The 18,490-nt window shown below is 39.8% G+C and overlaps 1 protein-coding gene across 1 annotated transcript in view; it reads left to right on the top strand.

Moving 5' to 3' along the window:
• Positions 1-16,778, top strand: part of necab2 (N-terminal EF-hand calcium binding protein 2) — a gene marked incomplete at both ends in the record, with an annotated part of 130,133 nt that extends 113,355 nt beyond the window's left edge. The window contains 4 exons of the mRNA XM_080505106.1: positions 6,689-6,801; positions 15,244-15,321; positions 16,002-16,093; positions 16,750-16,778. Of these exons, the coding sequence (XP_080361232.1) occupies positions 6,689-6,801; positions 15,244-15,321; positions 16,002-16,093; positions 16,750-16,778 (312 nt within the window). The remainder of the gene's footprint in view (positions 1-6,688; positions 6,802-15,243; positions 15,322-16,001; positions 16,094-16,749) is intronic.
• Positions 16,779-18,490: the final 1,712 nt, after the last annotated feature.

The raw sequence follows: 18,490 nt of genomic DNA, 5'->3' as shown, positions 1-18,490 counted from the left end.
AATACCCGCAAGAGAAAAAAGAGGAGGCGAAATCCAAAAGATGCAACAAGAATCAATAGAGCCCATTCAATGTTTCTAGTAACTAGTTACTCCACTACTCTTTTTTTAAGATAAAACTAGTAACTGAACTTAATTTTCACAAATGTTACTGCTTTCACAAAGCAAAAATCAATGTTGTGGTCTTTTCTTGTTACATAACTACGAGTTATATTGTTGGGGTTTTTTTCCACCTTCCACATTCATCAGATTCAATCACTAAAAAACAAAGACACCATGTCACCCAAGTGCTGGTGCTCACTGTTGGATATTTATTGTTGTTGCCCAACTGCTGCAGTCAGCAGGTCAGTTTGAGCCATATCGTAGTCATCCATCTAATGTTGCAGCCCAAGGAGAGATGCAAATGATTCCTGGGCTAATGAAGGGCTTCTTTTCTTCCGATTCTTTTCTTCCTCATTTGAATAAATGAGAGATTTCTTAAGCCCAGAGCGAGACGCAGGAGCAGCAGGAGGAGGAAGGAGGTAGGAGGATGCTGGGAGTTTGCAGGAGGAAATCGAAGGCTGTACGGCTCTGAGACGTCCAAAATAGGAACTGGGGGAAGAAAAAAAAAGAAAAAAAAAAGAGGTGAAGTGTGAGGAAACCCTGAGGAAGAAGGAGAAAAGGATGTGTGTGGGGAGATGAAGGGTCGAGAGTAAGGGATGAGAGGAAGACCTGTATCTGGGTAACGGGTATTTCCCTGTTGCCATGGTAACACTGTGATGATACACACACACACACACACACACACACACACACACACACACACACACATGCACGCACTTCCCTCCACCGCTCCCATTTACCCACTCGCACTACAGCATGCAAAACACACACACTTAAGACTCACACATGCTTAGCACACACAGTGCAGCAGTGTACAGTGTGTGTCCTTGGCAGATGGTGAGACCTCTGCATATTTGATGCATTTGTCGGTGCAGAGCTTCACCAGGGGGTTACATACAGATGTGAGAAAGAAAGCTTTTTTTAATGCTCTGTGATGTACACTCGGTTTACAGTATGGTATCTTTATTGTCTATGCAAATACTCACATCGGGATTGATTTGTTATTACCATTTGAGAATGGTAGTAAAACTCACTGGTGGTGTTTTGTATCAAAAATCAAGTTGACTGCATATAATATATCTCTGTTTAAAAGCTAAAAAAGCAATAGAAATCTCCACCTATATGATGTATTGTCGAAGGTATGTAGCACGACTTTTTATAAAATGTATATTATCTATCACTCGCACTGTCTCTGTGGTTGTGATGCCCAGTTGCAATTCAGCTTATGAGGTCAAAATTGTGATGTGAAAATGCTCAGAAGAAGAAACGAGCAGAGAACCAATAATATATTTACAGCCCTATGAAGAGAACCACACTCATGTTATTACAACATGGCGACAGTCAGAGTTCAGTCAAATGGCCTCATAGAGTCGTGTAAGTCCAATAAACACACAGACTGTGCGCAATTTTGAACAGGTTTAAAAGGTGCAAGAAAAAGTGTGTTCCTGCTGATGCAACACACACATTTACACACAGCCTGAGCAGCTGCTGCCACAGCAGATGCATTATGTAATATATTTTAATAGCTCAAGGCCAGTTTAACATGATGTAAAGCTGACAGGAGGCCATATTTCAAGTCTGCAGTGAAGGTGTACACATTGCCACTTCACTAGATTATTAAATATATTCCTTGCATTGCTATATCCTCAACAATGTAATACCCGTAATTCTATAACACATGTATTATTCAACTATTAATAACGTGAATCACATTGTGACAGAGGTGCAAAACTTTCAGTGGCAGCCATAAATCCAATTTCTCAGGCTGATTGTGGGATACAATCAAAAGCTCCACACAGCTACTCAACGGACCCATTGAAGAGGTTGGCTCTTCAATTACACGTAATTACTTAGTCATTTTCCTACATCTGCATGTCACCGGGGACTGGAACAAACTGTGTTGTTTTTAATCAATCTCAGGCATGTAAATGATCAAACAAGCCGGTCAGATAATGAACAGTCTCCAGTGTCTGTAACTATGAGAGATAGTGTAGAGCTGTGAGAAACGACATGTCTGTGAGCATCAAATATCCTTTACGGGGGATTTACAATTGTTTTTAAGACATTCTTTTAACCAGTTAACATATTGCAATAAAACGTCTCTCTCGTGGCAGAACACGATAAAATCCATTAATACAGCTGACATAAAGCTAAACCTAAAGGTTCAAGTATGTTCTACTCCAAATACTATTATTCAAGAGATGTGTTTATGCCATATAAGAATTATTTATTAACAATTGTAAATTATTTTGATAATATTAGATGATACAAAAAGTGCCTGAACAATGTATTTTAGCATTAGAAGGTAATTATAGTGTATTAAAACCAACCAACTATAATTCACCTTTCATTCATTAAAATAAAAAAGGTGCTAGTTTTCCTATTTCATATGTATGCCACTTTGATTTAACCCATCTTATGTAGTCTTTCGTTGCATTTCTGTGCTGTTTATTGTGGGAACTTGTTTGAATCAAGTCCAGAAATAACCACAAAAAAAAAACATTTCCTGTCAGGAACTAATCCATTAGCTGACACTGTGTTAAATGAACATAACGAATAATAGAAATTCTAATCAGGCGTTTAATTGTAACACTTTGTTTGGGCAAATTAAGGATATTTACTAAAAGGATTAAGAGAAAAGAAATGTAGTTAATTGTTAAACGTCTGTTGCACCCGGCCTCCCCCCCGCCACACCCAACCCCACCACCGTCAGTTACGAAATCCACAAAGTGCCAGCAATCAGCCCCCAGAACTGAATTTAAACTTCACTTTCACACATAAAATGAGACTTTGGATTAATCCTCTCAGTCTATGAGTTTTCCAGCAGATTCTCAGGTGTTCATGATTCATGTGTTTTTCCTGGACTGTTGCCAACATGACCTCAGCTTTGATGCTGACCAGTAACTGAGAGGTTCGCGCGAAAGAGAATAAGGAGCCCGAGAGTTTGGAGGCTCCTGATTTATGGCGTCTGCAGGGCCGTGGAGTCAGAGGGGAGCAAATGTAATCGTAGCGTTTCGCTCGCTAAGGCAGGATGGTTAATGGAGTGATAGTGATTAGATTAAAAGAGGCTGCTGGCCATTGTAGTGTTTCTAATTGAGTCGGCTGGGTATCTTGTGTGTATTTTACGTGTGCGCTCTTCTGTCGTCAGGCGGATAGCAGAGTGGGTTATAATTCTCTTTTATCACAGGTATGGGTGCTTCATGCCTACATGCCCATGCAATCATTGGCCCATAAATCACACACACATATTAACGCACATGTTTACCGAGGAGCAGCCAGGTGTTCACTCACGCATCTCAGTGTTGCAGCGGAGCCACGGCCTCATGACAGTAATTTTAGTTAATGGCAGCCCATAAGCAGCGATGTCAAGAGATAAACAGGCATTACATGCCAATAAAACAGACAATCAAAAGCAGTGAAACCATCCTGACACACAAATGCAGATGTTTTATACTTGGGGCCTGTGCTTTATAAACAAGAGCTGTAGCTAATATGTGCTAAATGGAGTGTGTTCCTATCAGGATGTTGGATACTGAGCTCTTTCCAGCTAGTGAGCACTAGCATAATCTGATATTTAGTATCCTGAGAGAAGCAATAATGTTTCCTCAAAGAATCATGAATATTCCTTATTTCACATTGACCTAGCATAACGGGCCCTAAGGTTTACTCTCTGTAATAAGTAGATTCTGTGTTTGCTGAATGAAGAACAAGCATTGATCTGGGTAGAGAATGATGGTTTATGTAAAGCTTTTTTTTTTTTTTATGTTGGACTGGTGAGTGCATTAACTCTAGTATCAGACTCAGTTGTATTGAATGGACTCCACTTCGAGAGTCTGTAGTCTCGATGTGAATAAACAGATCAGACACATCCGAGTTAATGATTCGACTCTGTACTGAATCAGAGTTCACGAGTCAGAGGTTTCCTGTGAGTCATCTGACTGGCTGCTGCTACGTACACACAGTATTCTGCTCTCCCTCTGACACATTCGCCAGTTAGTGAACAACTTTTCCAAACGAGAGACAAAGTTTGCTGTGTCAAGTGTTTGTTCTATTTGTCCGTTCCAAGCCACTGGACTTGTGACGTTGCTTGCAGGAGTCCAATCGGGATGCTTGTTATTCAGTTCAGTCAGGAAGGGTCACACCCACTTTAACATGCCCCCCTTCTTAAAATAGAAGCAGCTTCGACTTTTATTGGAAATGTTGGAGGTCCGTGTCCTGAAGCACAGTCATTCTTGGAATTTAAAAGATCTTTTTCCAGAAAGTTGGCACAAAGTTTAAAGCATAGCAGTGTCCAAAATGTCTTGATGTATTCTTTATATTTATATATCTGGAACAAGGTGTCTGATTGGAGCACCTAAATTCAGTAATTAAAGGTGTGCACTCATCTATTTATCCTTTTACACCTTTAAACCTTAGATATGATAAAGCTGACTAATTGCTTCAATACTACTAAAACTGTTGTGAGTGGCTTATCCCTTGTGTTGGTGACTTCTGGCATTAGCAGGCAAGCTAGAAAATCACTATTGTTATTTATGGTGTAAGACCCGATCACCATGTCAATGCCATGCCCACAATAGGGTAACATTATTTTGATTTTCAGCTGTTTGGTTATATTAGATCATGTTTTCTCCCAAAAAGAAAAATAATTTGCTCTTACACCATGTGAGCACATGGAAAACTGCAAGAAATATTGTCACAAAGCAGATGGTGGGTGTTGCACTACAGCGTATTGCTTCCTGGAAGTAAACCCAGAAGAAGATGCATAGTGCTGCACACATTTCACTGACAATAATACTCTTCAAATAAATATAGTGTTTGGTCATGCTGTAATAGATTCATCGCTCAACTGTCTCTGTTGCTACAAATGTTGCAGTCTGCTTGCAATAAATATCATAGAAGCAGCTGTTGAAAGATAAGTACCACGCTGTCGTGTTTTCTCTGCTTCGAGGGAAGATTGTTTGAGATATTGGCTTAAACAGTTATTTTTGTGCATCTCTGCATGAGAGAGAGAGAGAGAGAGAGAGAGAGAGAGAGAGAGAGAGAGAGAGAGAGAGAGAGAGAGAGAGAGAGAGAGGGTGGGTGGGTGTGAGGTGTGACCACGACTGAGGTGAAAGCTGGTGTAACTTCACGTATGTACGTGTGAGTGTGACAGCATGTAGTGAAATCTGAGCAAGACGCTGCAGGAGTTATCTAGGTCATAGTGGATTAATTTTTAATTGTACTGGAGAGAGAGTTGCACATGAGGATAGTTGCAGTAAAATTCATCTGATAAATACACACACACACACACACACACACACACACACGCACGCACACTCTCAGAGACATTAAAGTCTTTTTTCATACTAGATATTGGCTTTGAACCCATAACAGCAGATTATATCCCATATGTCCCAGTTGTTGGCCATTAAAGCCACTATAATGGTTCAAGATAACAGGATAACCTTTAATATGCAGTCGTATTTTTGGGGTAACAATAAGATTTGATAAATACCATCATATGTATTACCGCCTAGAAGATGTACGTAGATGATGTTAATGTATTTTTGCCTGAAGATAGTACATTGTGTCAGGAGTGTTCAAGAATCAGAGCAGGTTGTTGGCTTTGTTTAATTAAAATCTACTTGATTTTTGTGTGTTTGGGCTCTTGACTTCTGCCCTGTGGCAGCTAAGTGTAAATATATTAGGGCTATCAATCATTCAATTATGTATTTATCTATCTATCTATCTATCTATCTATCTATCTATACTTTTTTATTGATCAAATCACCTTTTTCCATTTACTTTTTTTAAATGTATAATTCCTTTTGTAAATCCATGTTTTTGAATTTTTACATACCTTGCATGTGATGTCTCATTTGCAAAAGAGGTATTGATGAGACTCCTGGCAAAATATCGGTCGAATGAGTAAAACACCTATTTTGAAGGACCTCTTTACTGTCATGTATGAAAAGTGCACATTCAGATGGCTTGGTTCTCGCATCCCCATGGAAACATTTCCATGTGCTTTAGGAGATTATGAGCACTGCTTTCAGCTACAGTAGACAGAGACTATATGAGGCCAGTGCGTCACGCTTTCACATTGCAATTTGGTATCAGAGCAATCGCTTGCAGCTACAGTAGATGCATAACACTTAAGCCACTGATGAAGAAAGGATTTGCATTAAATTAGAAAGCTTCTGGTAACTGCAAGTGCTCTTGTAATCTCCTCATTAGCCTCTACTGAAGGCCGCATCCACACCATACATATAAATATATAGGAGTGCGGCTGCACGAGCTCACTGATTTACATGTATTGATGGAGAAGGTGCACATTAGAAAATAATGTAGAATTTAAACGATGAAATTGGGCTTTGGCTGGAAAACATCCAAAAGTGTTTAACTTTGGTTTGCAGAGCTACTTCCCTACAACTGGTTGACTTGCTCCCTGCTCCAGCCCTCCTGTAATGAATAAATATGTCATTGTGAATCTCTGCAAAAAGCCTGTTAATGAGCTGGTCATTACAAACCCACAGGCCCGTGACCTCTAAAGGTTCATGATTCCACACCTCTGACCTCCTTGTTTCTCTCTTCTCTCTTTCCTTCTCAGTCCTTGCTGCTGATTCGTCAGGAGATGGTGGTATCCCAGAAGAAGCTCGGCGAGTTTTGCGAGGCTCTGAAGCAGTACCTGAAGAACGTCTCTGCTCAGAGAGACTGCTTTCAGTGAGTCTCACTCAGGATCTGCACGCTTTGCCTCTGCACAGAATTGCGCCGTCACCATATTCATTGTGAATATTTAAAGTTCTCTATTTTCAGTGCCTTGTTGTTTCCACTTTATTACCAGCCACCTCTGATACTCCCTCGTCTGGTGTTGGATTATGACCGTGTTTTTACAGGCTTCCTGCTTGTGTGCTCAGAAAAGGTGGAGTTCAGCTCTGAGTGGATATTTCATCATTATCTTTCTGAAACCCGAAAAAGCTGTTGCAACTCCCAGGTGGTCTGGATCAGTGAAATGCTAATACTCTGCTGCATACCCAATGCATGTGATATTGTACCTGTAATATATTCCAATATACACATGCTGTAGCTATCACGAACCCCTTGTGCCTCCCACTCTGAGCCGCAGGGTGCTCTGAGACAGCGTAATATGTGGAGAGATTTCACCAAATCCCACATTCAGTATGCAAGATGCACAAGTCCACTTTGGTATTTCTGTGTGTGCCCTTGGCAGGACTTGAAGGTTCTCGTTCTTGCATTTTTTTGTTTGTTTTGCTTTTCTTTTTTTTTTTCTTTTACACCACTGTGAGCTGTTTGCACCAAGGTAAAGGCTCTGCAGTTGGGCCAGAGACAAGAGTCAGTACAAACAACTACACCAATCTTAGTACAACATGCATATTGCATAATAAGTGAAGATCTGCAGACTATTGCATTTAAATACAGCTGATACTTGACAAAATCTCAACAGACATGAGAATTACACTAAAGATCTAATCATGCATGTTTGTTTAAAACACATAAGATGAGCCCGTGAGGATCCCTGAGTCTATATAGGTGGAAGTGGACACCCTTTAGCATGGTGAGACCAGCAAAACGAGGTGGAAAACATGCAAAATTTTCACATAGTACCTAGTCCACATAGTCTGCAAATACAATCCTATGGTGGTCGTTAAAAGAATGCAAGTGCTTGAATGAATGCATATTGGTCAAATATCCTGCACACAACCCTGTTTCATTCATCCACCAATACTGTTAGGATTGGACATGGTGGTTATACGATATATATACCTGGTTTCTCCGCCCTTGCTTTAAAGCCAAGAAAGTTAACTTGCTTGGAAATTACTCAGACTGTTTTACCGCCCGTCACTGGATCTATAAGCAAAAAGAAGCTCAAACTTTTCTGTGAGGTGACGCAGTGCAGTGTGATACTCACACTCCTGATCAGGTGAAACGCAGCCATGAAGTTACTTGAGCTGTATAAAAGTATTGATCATAGAAACCTCAAAGCTGCAATGTGTCAGAAAAGACAAATGCCTCGCATCCCGCTGCAGAGGCCTCCCACGTTGTTAGATTTCTGCTCATGTTTGGCTTTGAAAACGCTGAATCATAGTTCAGTCCCAATGTTGACGCAGTGAAAAGTGAAAAACTGCAAGGCTATTAATAGTAATTGTGATTATGTCTAAGAATTTGGTAAGTTGTGAACGAATGATTCATTAAGTGCACTGGTTTACTGATGATCTAGATTGTCTTTGATGCTGCCAGTTGTTCTCAGAATTGGAAGACTGAAACTCTGTTTAATGAAGTTTTAGTTGCTACAGTTTGTTAATTACAACAAATATGAGACACATTATTCTCTGTAACCCTCAAAGTACTTATTGGAATATAGAGATAAGCACAGTACCTCAAAAACCAGCCTGTGTGAGGGAAGAAAAAAGGAGGAAGACCACCAAAGACGTCCGTGAGCTCTCTGAATGTGCTACAAAGAAGCTTCTTCAGTCTGTTGTAAGCTTTTCCACGGCCATATTAAACAGTATTTTGAAGATTAACGTCTTTCAACCTAGTGAAGCCTGGTAGTTGTGGGGGGTTTTTCACTGGGTATCGTCTTGAAAGGCTTGCAAGGATTGAAAAGGTAGAGAAAGTGTATTGTGGAAAAACTGTACCCGCATTAACAAATGTGGCTGAAGATCCATTCATGCATTCAACCTTACATCCTTCTGCGATATCACTTTATCCAAATGACAAGGTGCTGGAGCCAATCCCAGCGGACTGTGGGCGAAGGACTGTCACACACACACTTTAACCCTTTTTAAGGAAGTCATTGAAATATTTAGGAATGAATGGAAGATATCTTAAAACCTAAAAATAATTTTGATTTCTCTATAAAACATTCAAAGAATGTAAATAAAAAAACAATGGATGTAATGAAGCGAACATGGTTGACAATGAACAGAAGGAAGCACACGCTTATTAAAACTGACCTTTTCTCCAGTCGGTCTGTTTCCGTACCGTGGTTTTGTTTCTTATATTTTCCAATCACATACACAAGAACTTCAATCACCACAAATCAAAGGAAAATGTAAAATACTGTAAAATCAGAAACTATTACATAAATTGGTGACTAAAGTGAATTTAAAAGCACATATTACACCCTTCTTCTTTCTTTGTTTGTATAATATATAGTAAAAGTCTGTTCTGACTTTGAGGAGTTATGATGAGGATATTATTCCATTAACTCGCAATGAAACATGTTGAAAAGAATCGTACTGGCCAAAATCTTGCATAGGTTGGCATTTAGACATTAACAGGTCTGACAGTGGATGCACTTCTTATTGGATTTTTGTAAAAGATTGGAAACACAAACACACACATTTACACTTTAGTCAATTTTCGAGTTAGCAATAAACCCCAAAACACCATGTTGTTGAACTTTACGAGGAAACCAGAGAGAAAAGCCACACAGGGAATCAAAATAAAGATCCCCCTGTTATCCGGCCATGATCCCCTGTTCATCACCGTGCTGAAGGTTTCCTGCTAAATACTAAGCACAGTAGGTTCAACACATCCTCCAGAATAACACCAAGCCACGCAAATGCAACAAATCTCATATTTCTAGGTCCTAAATTGAATTTAGTTCATGCATTCATGGACCTCCCAGTAGAGTTGTGGCAGCTTGTCTTGTAATAAAATGTGGCCTCTGGGGAGTGGCTGTTTTAGAGCAAATAATATCCTAAATTCATTAAAGCTGCGAGATGTTGAGAAGTGGAACGGGCCAAAGGTTGTTGAGTGTTGTTTTTTTGTGTGACTGAAAAGTTTCTCACACTCAACTCTCGCGGGAAAAGCTATGCTAAGAAACTTCAAATTGGATGTGGCGACCTTTGAAGTAGTGTTTAAAAGTCCCTTCAGCTCGCACGGTCAATTATAAAAAAGGTGTTCAAGAGTCACCTTTTGTTCAGTGTGTGTGTGTGTGTGTGTGTGTGCGTGTGTGTGTTGCAAATAGACCTTAACATAAAGCTGATATCTTCTACATACACACCATACATAAATGTGAAATCTGCTCTGGATACTCTGATTTCTTTCCACAGTCCTTTTATTCCAGGTTAATCTAACAAGGTTAAAGAGTTTGTGTGTGCATGCGTGTAACCCCAAATTGGGTAAAGCGGTATAAAAAAATAGATTTGAGCTTATAAGTGTTATGTGACATTGTGTTCTATAAACAAAACAAGTATTTTTTTTTAAACTCCACCTATTCCTTTTTGTATTATAATTTCTTGTATAACCTGGAAATATGACATGCAAGGAGGAAAAAAAAACACACACCAAACGTGCTATATATCGGAAATCCATTCAGCATTTTTAAATAATACCACTGTAAGAATTATTACCACAACTACAACAATTCCTGCTAATACAAAGGCATTTATTACTGATCACCGCTACTGTTGTCACTGTAACCAATTACTTCTACAAACAATACTACTGCAGTTACCGTGGTAGTCTGAATATAAGACCTGCTTGGGTCATGCCTGTTCACGTTCATGTGTATTTTTATGTATTTAATGTCGGTGTGTCTATGTGTATCTTTACTTATGGGAATTTTCAATCAAAATCTACTTTTCTGCCAAGTACCTCCCTCCTGTCAACACTGAGTGTTTGGTCTTCTGTGAATCAGATCCCACATCTGTTTTTCTCTTCATTTCAAATAGATATTTATGCTTTCAGGCTATGAAACTGCACTGCATTAATTATATAACTGTGTTCAACACTGCATTGACACCCAGAAGCTTTTTTTTTCTGTTTGCTTCTCTGTGTGTAGAGTTATGCAGACTGGTTGCTTCTGTTGTTTTAGCCATAATCTTTGTAGCATTTCTTAAAGCAACATAAAGGCCAGTCAGTGTTTTGGTCCTAATCACAGTTTGTGATTAATAACATGAAACATGTTCACTCCACACAACAAACTACTTGCATTGTTTTTCGACACACAGTGAGTCATATTTACAATATTTCATATTGTAAACAACACATTGTGTTATAGACACTGCTCAATCATGTATAGACTTACTTTCAAGTGCGAGTTTTATGTGAGGAATTTGATTGGATGATTGTGATCTTATGGTATATTATATTAGAACTTTAAAGACTTGGAGTGTAGAAATGGCCTTTATTAATACTTCACTGAAGAGGTAAACTGAAGAGTTTGGTTATCCTTCATCCATTTGTCTCACGTCATTTTAATCCAAGTCCTGTGCAAACTACAACAGCAGCTTTTCATAAATGATAAAAAAAAAAAAAAAAAAGTCTCACCTGCTTAATGCTGCTGGAGGACAAGCAGGACTGACTGTGAATGTCCCACAACACTTGACTTTTCTAAGTTTCTTTTTAGCAGCATTTGCAGGTGTGTTTATAGCAAGTGGAGTTTGTTGAAAGCGAAAGCTCTACTCATTACCTGTGAACAGACAGTCCTCATCTTCACTCCTCGCTCCTTATTCCTCTGATTGTTCAAAAACTGACTGTAATAATATACGAGGTTTGCTCCATCTCTGCCTTCTCTGCTCATTATTTCTTAGGACGCCCATGTGCTTTTGAGCACAAACACTTCATTACATACTCCAACAGAGTCCACAAAACTCCAGTCATTTCTTCTGAAGCCCTTGCAGGGTGTAAAAGCTGCTATCCTACTAGTGCCCTCCACAGGTTCACACTGGAACTGCAGTGACCCGCCACACGTTACACAAAAGAGCTATTGCAGCATGACAACTGACAAACAATATCCTAGATTTTTTTTCCTGCAGTGTTTACATTCATTACAGATGAATATAGATTAAGACATGCTGTTTGTGTATATTTTAATTTGTCCACGTGGGAGAAAATATTAGCTGGACAAGGATCTGAGTTGAAGTTCATGTCAACATTTTTTCAATCAAAAAAATTAATTTTCAATATAAAATGTTTATTATTCAAGCTCAGATTTGAGCCTTGTTCAACATATTCGTATAAGCTCAGTGATGTCTACTAGATTTTGATTAGAAATTGCAGTTAGTTTAACATGAAGAAGATTCTGGGCTTGGGTATGTTTTTATATAACTGTCATATGGGGACTGTGTTTTCGTTTGAACGTCTCCACTGCACCCACTCATGAGCTTTTATTTATATTTTTTTCAACTATATGTGAAATTGGTAAAATAATGAATCAATACTTGCATGAATTCTTCAGGTGCATTGGTTGCAGAGATATTGTGTGGTTTTTCATTGTTTTAGTTTTTTACTTTTAAAGTAAAAAGCCTTCACTTGCACCCATTAAGCTTTCTTTATGTTTTGGAACTGCTGTCGACCATATTTAGAGAATTCAACCAAAATGTAATACTTGCTTGATAAATAAAACACAGAATAAAGAAAGTTTAGGGAATGCTTTTGCGTCACTGTATGTTAACACAAAGAGTTTAGTTTTGTTATTATTATTATTATTAAAGATAACTCAACTGAATTGATTGCGCTTACATTTATGGATCATGTGACATTGACATTGTGATTGTAGTGATTTTCATCAACTCATTTTCTTTCTTTAGGTCTCTGTGGCATTTTTAATATTGATATTTAGTTCATAAACTTTAATAGTTTTTTTTTTAGCTCAAGGTGATATATTTATCACCTTGAGCATATTTTCTTGTTGTGACGCAGACTGTACGTGATCAAAATGTCTGTGTTTTTTTTTTACTACAAAAAATTACTACTATTACAACATAAAGCCAATTTTAGTGATAAATTCTGGTCAAAATACAGTAAAATATCCAATTAAAAATAACCTCCTATAGCTGTTAATCGCAGCATCACCAACGTATTTTGAGTCTCACTCTTATTCCAAGAGAAATAACTGCTTCACTTAGACTTTAAGTTCCATTTATTTGATGAGTTTTGTCCAATCTTCTGATAAATTCCCTTTAATCACTATGCAGGAGAAACACGCATGTTTTCCCCTCTGTGCTTTAAAAATAATCAAGCAGAATGGGGAATTATGGAGACAAGCAAAACCAAACCTTGCTCACATCTCTATAGAGGACAAAGCTTGTTTTGAAGATGGTATGACGAGTGAATGTTTTGAAGTTAGATAGAAACGAAAGTTTGATTAAATCAACGAGTGGTTCCAATTGAGTAAATCTGCTGGAAATTAACGAAAGTCAATTTAATGTCTCTGAAAGGCATCAGGGGGTCCGAACCATAGCCATTGGGCCTTTAAAAATTGAAATCCTTAAAGAGTGGGAATGAAATCTGTTTGTGATAAGAGTGGCCCGGAACAGGCGTAAATGAAAGTCTAATTTCATGCGGAGAAAAGTGAAGAAATTGCACGCCGTGGTCTGATTTGCATAAACACAACCCCAGCTGCTCCACCTTAGAGCCAGAAAATTACCACACAGGAGGAAAAGCAAATAATAGACACAAGAAATGTCTCTTCACCGTGCTAAATTTGAATTCTTTGTCTGCTCTCGTTTCCACTCTAAACGTAGTTGCAGACCAGCTGCATTGGTCGGAAAACACATTTTCAGGTTCATTATGAAAAAAAAAAAAAAGAAAAACCCTCTCAATGTGTCATGATCTTACCAGCTCTTTCCAATTTACTCGTGCAGCACTTAAACGCAGCCCTCTCCAAGAAAATTGAGTGACACCATTAGGTCAACAATTCCCAAAGTTCCCATGTGTTGTTTTTTTCTTCTTCCCTGCACCTTGTTGAAAATGCACTTCAGCACGTTCATGCACCTCTTGAGGCAATCGGGTGAAGCCTCAGTTCATTACTGATCCGTGCACCTTATAAACCGCCTCAATAACATCCACCATTCACACTGACCTGGTCACTCTCTTCCATTTTATTATTGCGGATTGCACAAGAGTCATTTTCCCTCCCTCCCTCCCTCGCTTCAGTGGTCAGAACTGCGACATGAAGGTGTTGGAATTTGAAGCTCATGGCGAACAATTTCTCCGTACACTATAATTTGAATTCAAGACGAGTCTATGAAGTAAAAATGCCTCAAAGACAGTATTTTAAACACTGTCTATACAGCCCTTCAATCACAATTTTGAACAATCATGTCATTGTCGTGCTGAAATGCATAATCTTCTCAGACGGGGCAGATTACAGTGTCTCTGGGTAAATGATATCGCTGCATGCACGTTAATATCCAAGTGTTTGAGTTGAATGTAGATGGTCTAGTGCAGTGATCTAAGCCTTTTTTTTGGAAAAAGCCAATATGATACCTTACTTTTATTTTCTAAAAAAAAGTATTGATAACACAGCGTTTTGCCAGCTGTGTTAAAACTGTGATCTCCTGCTGCCTGATGGCTCTGTGACTGGCTGCATGACAGTTAGGCAAAGTTGTATACGATACAAGTTGAATATATTAATATGGGCCAAATCAACAAAAGCTTTGCAGATCTAAGAATGACAGTAAACGTAATAATGTGAAAATGCTCACTTATAGTCGTTTGTTTTTCCCATGTGTGAAGCAGATTTTGATGAAGGCATTTCCTCAGTTGCCCCTTCACGACTTTTGTTTGTGGACTTTATCGTGACATTTTTTCTGTGTTGTATCGCATCGCATTTTTGCAATAATGCTCCTCCGATATATTGAACAAACTGCACGTTTGTTTGCGGGGCCTTGGCGCTCCGTCTGATCACGCCACCAAAACGAGACGTTTGACGCTGAACCTGTTTGCACACGATTCTACTCGTATAAATCACCTGCGAAATGCACACAAGGTTAAAAGCACAATTTATTTACTTAAATGTGCACTGCAGCAGGATTTATGCAGGATTTAAGTAAATCATTGTTTTAACTCGTGAATATTTCAAGAAGAACCAACTAACTGCGCACATCTCGACTGCAAGACGCAGTTTCCTGAGACGTATACTGTCCCGTGCCTGCTGCCGTGTTTTATGTCTCTAATGTGTTTTCTTTGTGACTGTTTTCTCCCCTTTCTGCCTCCAACCTTCATCCCTTTCATGCTTCATCTTCTTCACTCCCCTCCACCACTATTTTTATTCCACCTCATCCACTCCATCTATCATAAATCCACTGTGCAACATGTGTCCATGACCCTTCGTCACATCCTGGCTTACCTCCCTCGCCCATGGCATTTCTCGCCCTCCTTTGTTCTCCTCCGCCTCCGCCTCCGCTCCAGTGTGACCGCGGTGCGCCTGCCGGATGGTTTGTCCTTCGTCGTCTACGAGTTCTGGGATGGAGAGGAGGAGTGGAAGAGGTGAGTTTTCAGCTGTGGTTCAGGCACTTCTTGGGTTCTTGATTTATCTGGACTGATTTAAAGACAGAATGAGGTAATGCTGATTAAGGCCTGCTGCTGCAAAAAATTATTCATTCCCAGCGCTGGTCCACTTTGAAAGTATTGAAAGTCATTACCAAGTGAGGACATTCACATTGTTTCTTTAAAAAAAAAAAAAAAAAATGCTTTCGAGTCAGCACAGTGGCTCCCCTGAAAGTGTTTTTGGAGCTGAGCGTGCTGTTCATCCCCTGCTCCTGGTCCCATTGATTGGTGATTGACGAATATAGAGAGCGCTCACTTTTATTCCATTACTGTCAAAAACCCACCAGCCACATTTAATTCTCCAGCCATTCTTTCACCCCGGCGTTGCTAAAGCACTCGAGTTACGTCAGGTCATCATGATTTAGCGACGGCGCTGGGCACGATGGAGGGGCTGCTGATGTAGCTGCCTGCTGATCTCAGTTTCTGCTCCGCTGCTCGCAGCATCTCGCTGCCATTAATATTTCAACTCGTACAGTAAAGGCTAAGGGCCGTGCTAAGCGGTTTGAGGCCATGTGTGCTTTTATGGGCGACTGTACAGAGACATGTGCACTTAACACGTGTGATTTGTGTGTGTGTGTGTGCGTGCGTGTGCAGTCTCTTACCCTCTCCCCTTCTTCCAGGCACCTCCAGTCGGCCCCCAACAAAGCCTTTCAACATGTGAAGGTGGATACACTGTGCCAGCCGGAGGCCGTGTCTTCTGTAGCCGTGCCAGGTCAGTGGGGAGGGGGGGGACTATTTATGTATTGTGTATGTGCTGTAGCAGAATTTCTACAGAACACTTCAAAAAGCTGCATTTTCAGTAGCTCTGAGCACCGTTGTAAATGCACAGTGAAAACGTAACCTAAGTTTTCCATTTTCACTTCAAAATGTTATGTAAACTAAGCCCTACTTTCTTTCAGTCAAATGACTGTCGGTGATAAATCCGTGTCAGCTGAAAGAAGAAACACTTATCAGACAAAAAAAGCATGAAGATGTGATGCTGTGGTGCGAAGTCACCGAGCCGAATAGACTCTTCATTATCTTGAGAAGTGATTAGTGGTTTGTTGGCGTTCTTTATAACAGCTAACGCAACCTGGCATTGAAAATGACGGCATTTAAAGAGACTGACACTCTCGGGCGAGTCGAGCTGACATTTGGCCGACTGCCACTTCTGTTGTCTGATGCTCACTTTTTATCCATCGCTCTGCTTTTCTCTTGTTCTCCTCTGTCACACTGCATCTCTGAGCTGACACATTCCGCCTCATCCCCCCTCCGCCTGCTTCCTCTCATTTCTCCGCACGTCGTTTTGCACCGTCTTCCCCTTCAGGGCTCATTTTCTTTGAAATTTCTCTCTTACTCATTTCTCTCTCTGTCTTTTTTCTTTCACAGCCGCCTGGTGCAGTGTGAACAGGGACTGAGCATGAAGATATTCAACTACACGCCAAGACTCCCGGACACTCCCCACTTCATCTTTAACCCCTCCCTCCTCCTCTGAATCAAACCGTAACCTCCGTCCTATTCGCGTTTCAACTGCTCTCACCCTCTCCTCTTTACCCCCCTTACCCCCCCACATCCCTCAACTCTTTTTGTAAGTACATGTTTACATAGTGCAAATGAATGGTGTCAACTGCAGTGAAAATTGAACAAACAGTGCATTTTACAGCCTGAGACTACGAGATTAACATGTTTTTGCATCTCATCACCTGCTAGTTTGCTGGCTTAGGATTTTTGGGGGGATAACTTCATGCTTGTGTTTCAAGTAGCTTCGAGCCTCTTTAAGGTGCAGTTTGTCATGTAGCAAGGACCCTGAGGTTGAGTTCTCCACGTAGCAGTTGCTCTTTTTCGGTAGTCCATTTAGAAATCTTTTTATTTATTTTTTTTTACTTTTTTTGTCCCTCCACACTTACGTTATGGTTGCATTAGCACAGATGGCTCATCTGTGTAGTGTCTGTGGAAAAAAACAAATTGTCGGAGCATTCTGTCTGTTTGTGACGACATTACTCTCACATCAGCCATTCTGAACATCACCAAGATGTGTGATGAGAAACAAGGACTACCTGCACGCCTAGTTGTCAGAATATCTTGCAATCTCAGGAAAACGGAAACGTAAGGCTCTGACTGCAAGCTGGTTAGCCACTAAGTTAACTTAGTAGTCCCTAAAATACTAAACTGGGATTTAAATGGGGGAAAAGAAAAGTGAAGGTCTTGCAAGTAGGGAATGAATCAAGATTGTCTCCACCAATCGGAGCGAGCATTTACTGCTGTGCATACGAGCTCACTTATTAAAACACTAACATTTGATGTAAATCGTAAAGCATGACAAAGCAATTTAGTATATTTTGAGAAACTGGTGGTATAAAACTTGGTAATATACATATGTAGTTATTAATTAGCTACATTTTGTCAATAATTTGTGGCGGGAAACAACCTTTTCAGACAAGACCAACTAAAAAAAACTTGTAAACCATGTTCAGCCTTTTCTTGTTTTTTAAAAAAAGGAAGCATTTTCTGTTAATTAAAGCTTCCAGATACACACAGGACACTCGTGCCATGTGGTGATCAGGGCCAGACTGACTCAAAAATATCACAGATGCCAAAAGATACAAAGGGTTAAAATGACTGAGGTTAATAAATCGACTCACACAATTAGCATTGACTCATTTCCCTGCACGATGGCGGCTGCATGACCAAGAAAGAGCCAAAAACAGAAGAGTAATTTCCAAGTAGTTTGCACTATAAAGCCACAGTTATAGTCTTAGCTTTAGGTCTGTCCCAGTTAAGAATGTACTACTTTACCTTTTTCACTGTTATGAAATGCATTTGTTTACTAAACTCTCTGGGTGTCAGCTTGTTTACTTTCCTCGCCACAGGTACAGATACTGTATATACATCGGCTGCTGTGAGAGTAATGTCTCAAAAGTGTATTTTTGGTGCAACACATTTTCTTCATGAGCAGCAGATTGTGCAAATCTCTGTGGAGTGAGACATTACCACTGATTGCATGAAAACTATCACATTAAAAAAAAAGAAAAATATGGTGTAGCCAGCCAGTAGAGGTGGGCTGGTAGAAGTTGGCCTTCACAAAGAATTGTGCACACACTCATGCATTCTCGGCTCTTCATTTATTTTT

This window comes from Blennius ocellaris (assembly GCF_963422515.1).
Source record: "Blennius ocellaris genome assembly, chromosome: 11".
NCBI lineage: Eukaryota > Metazoa > Chordata > Actinopteri > Blenniiformes > Blenniidae > Blennius > Blennius ocellaris.
The sequence above is the reverse complement of the archived record's forward strand: the minus strand, read 5'-3'. Positions and strand labels throughout refer to the sequence as shown.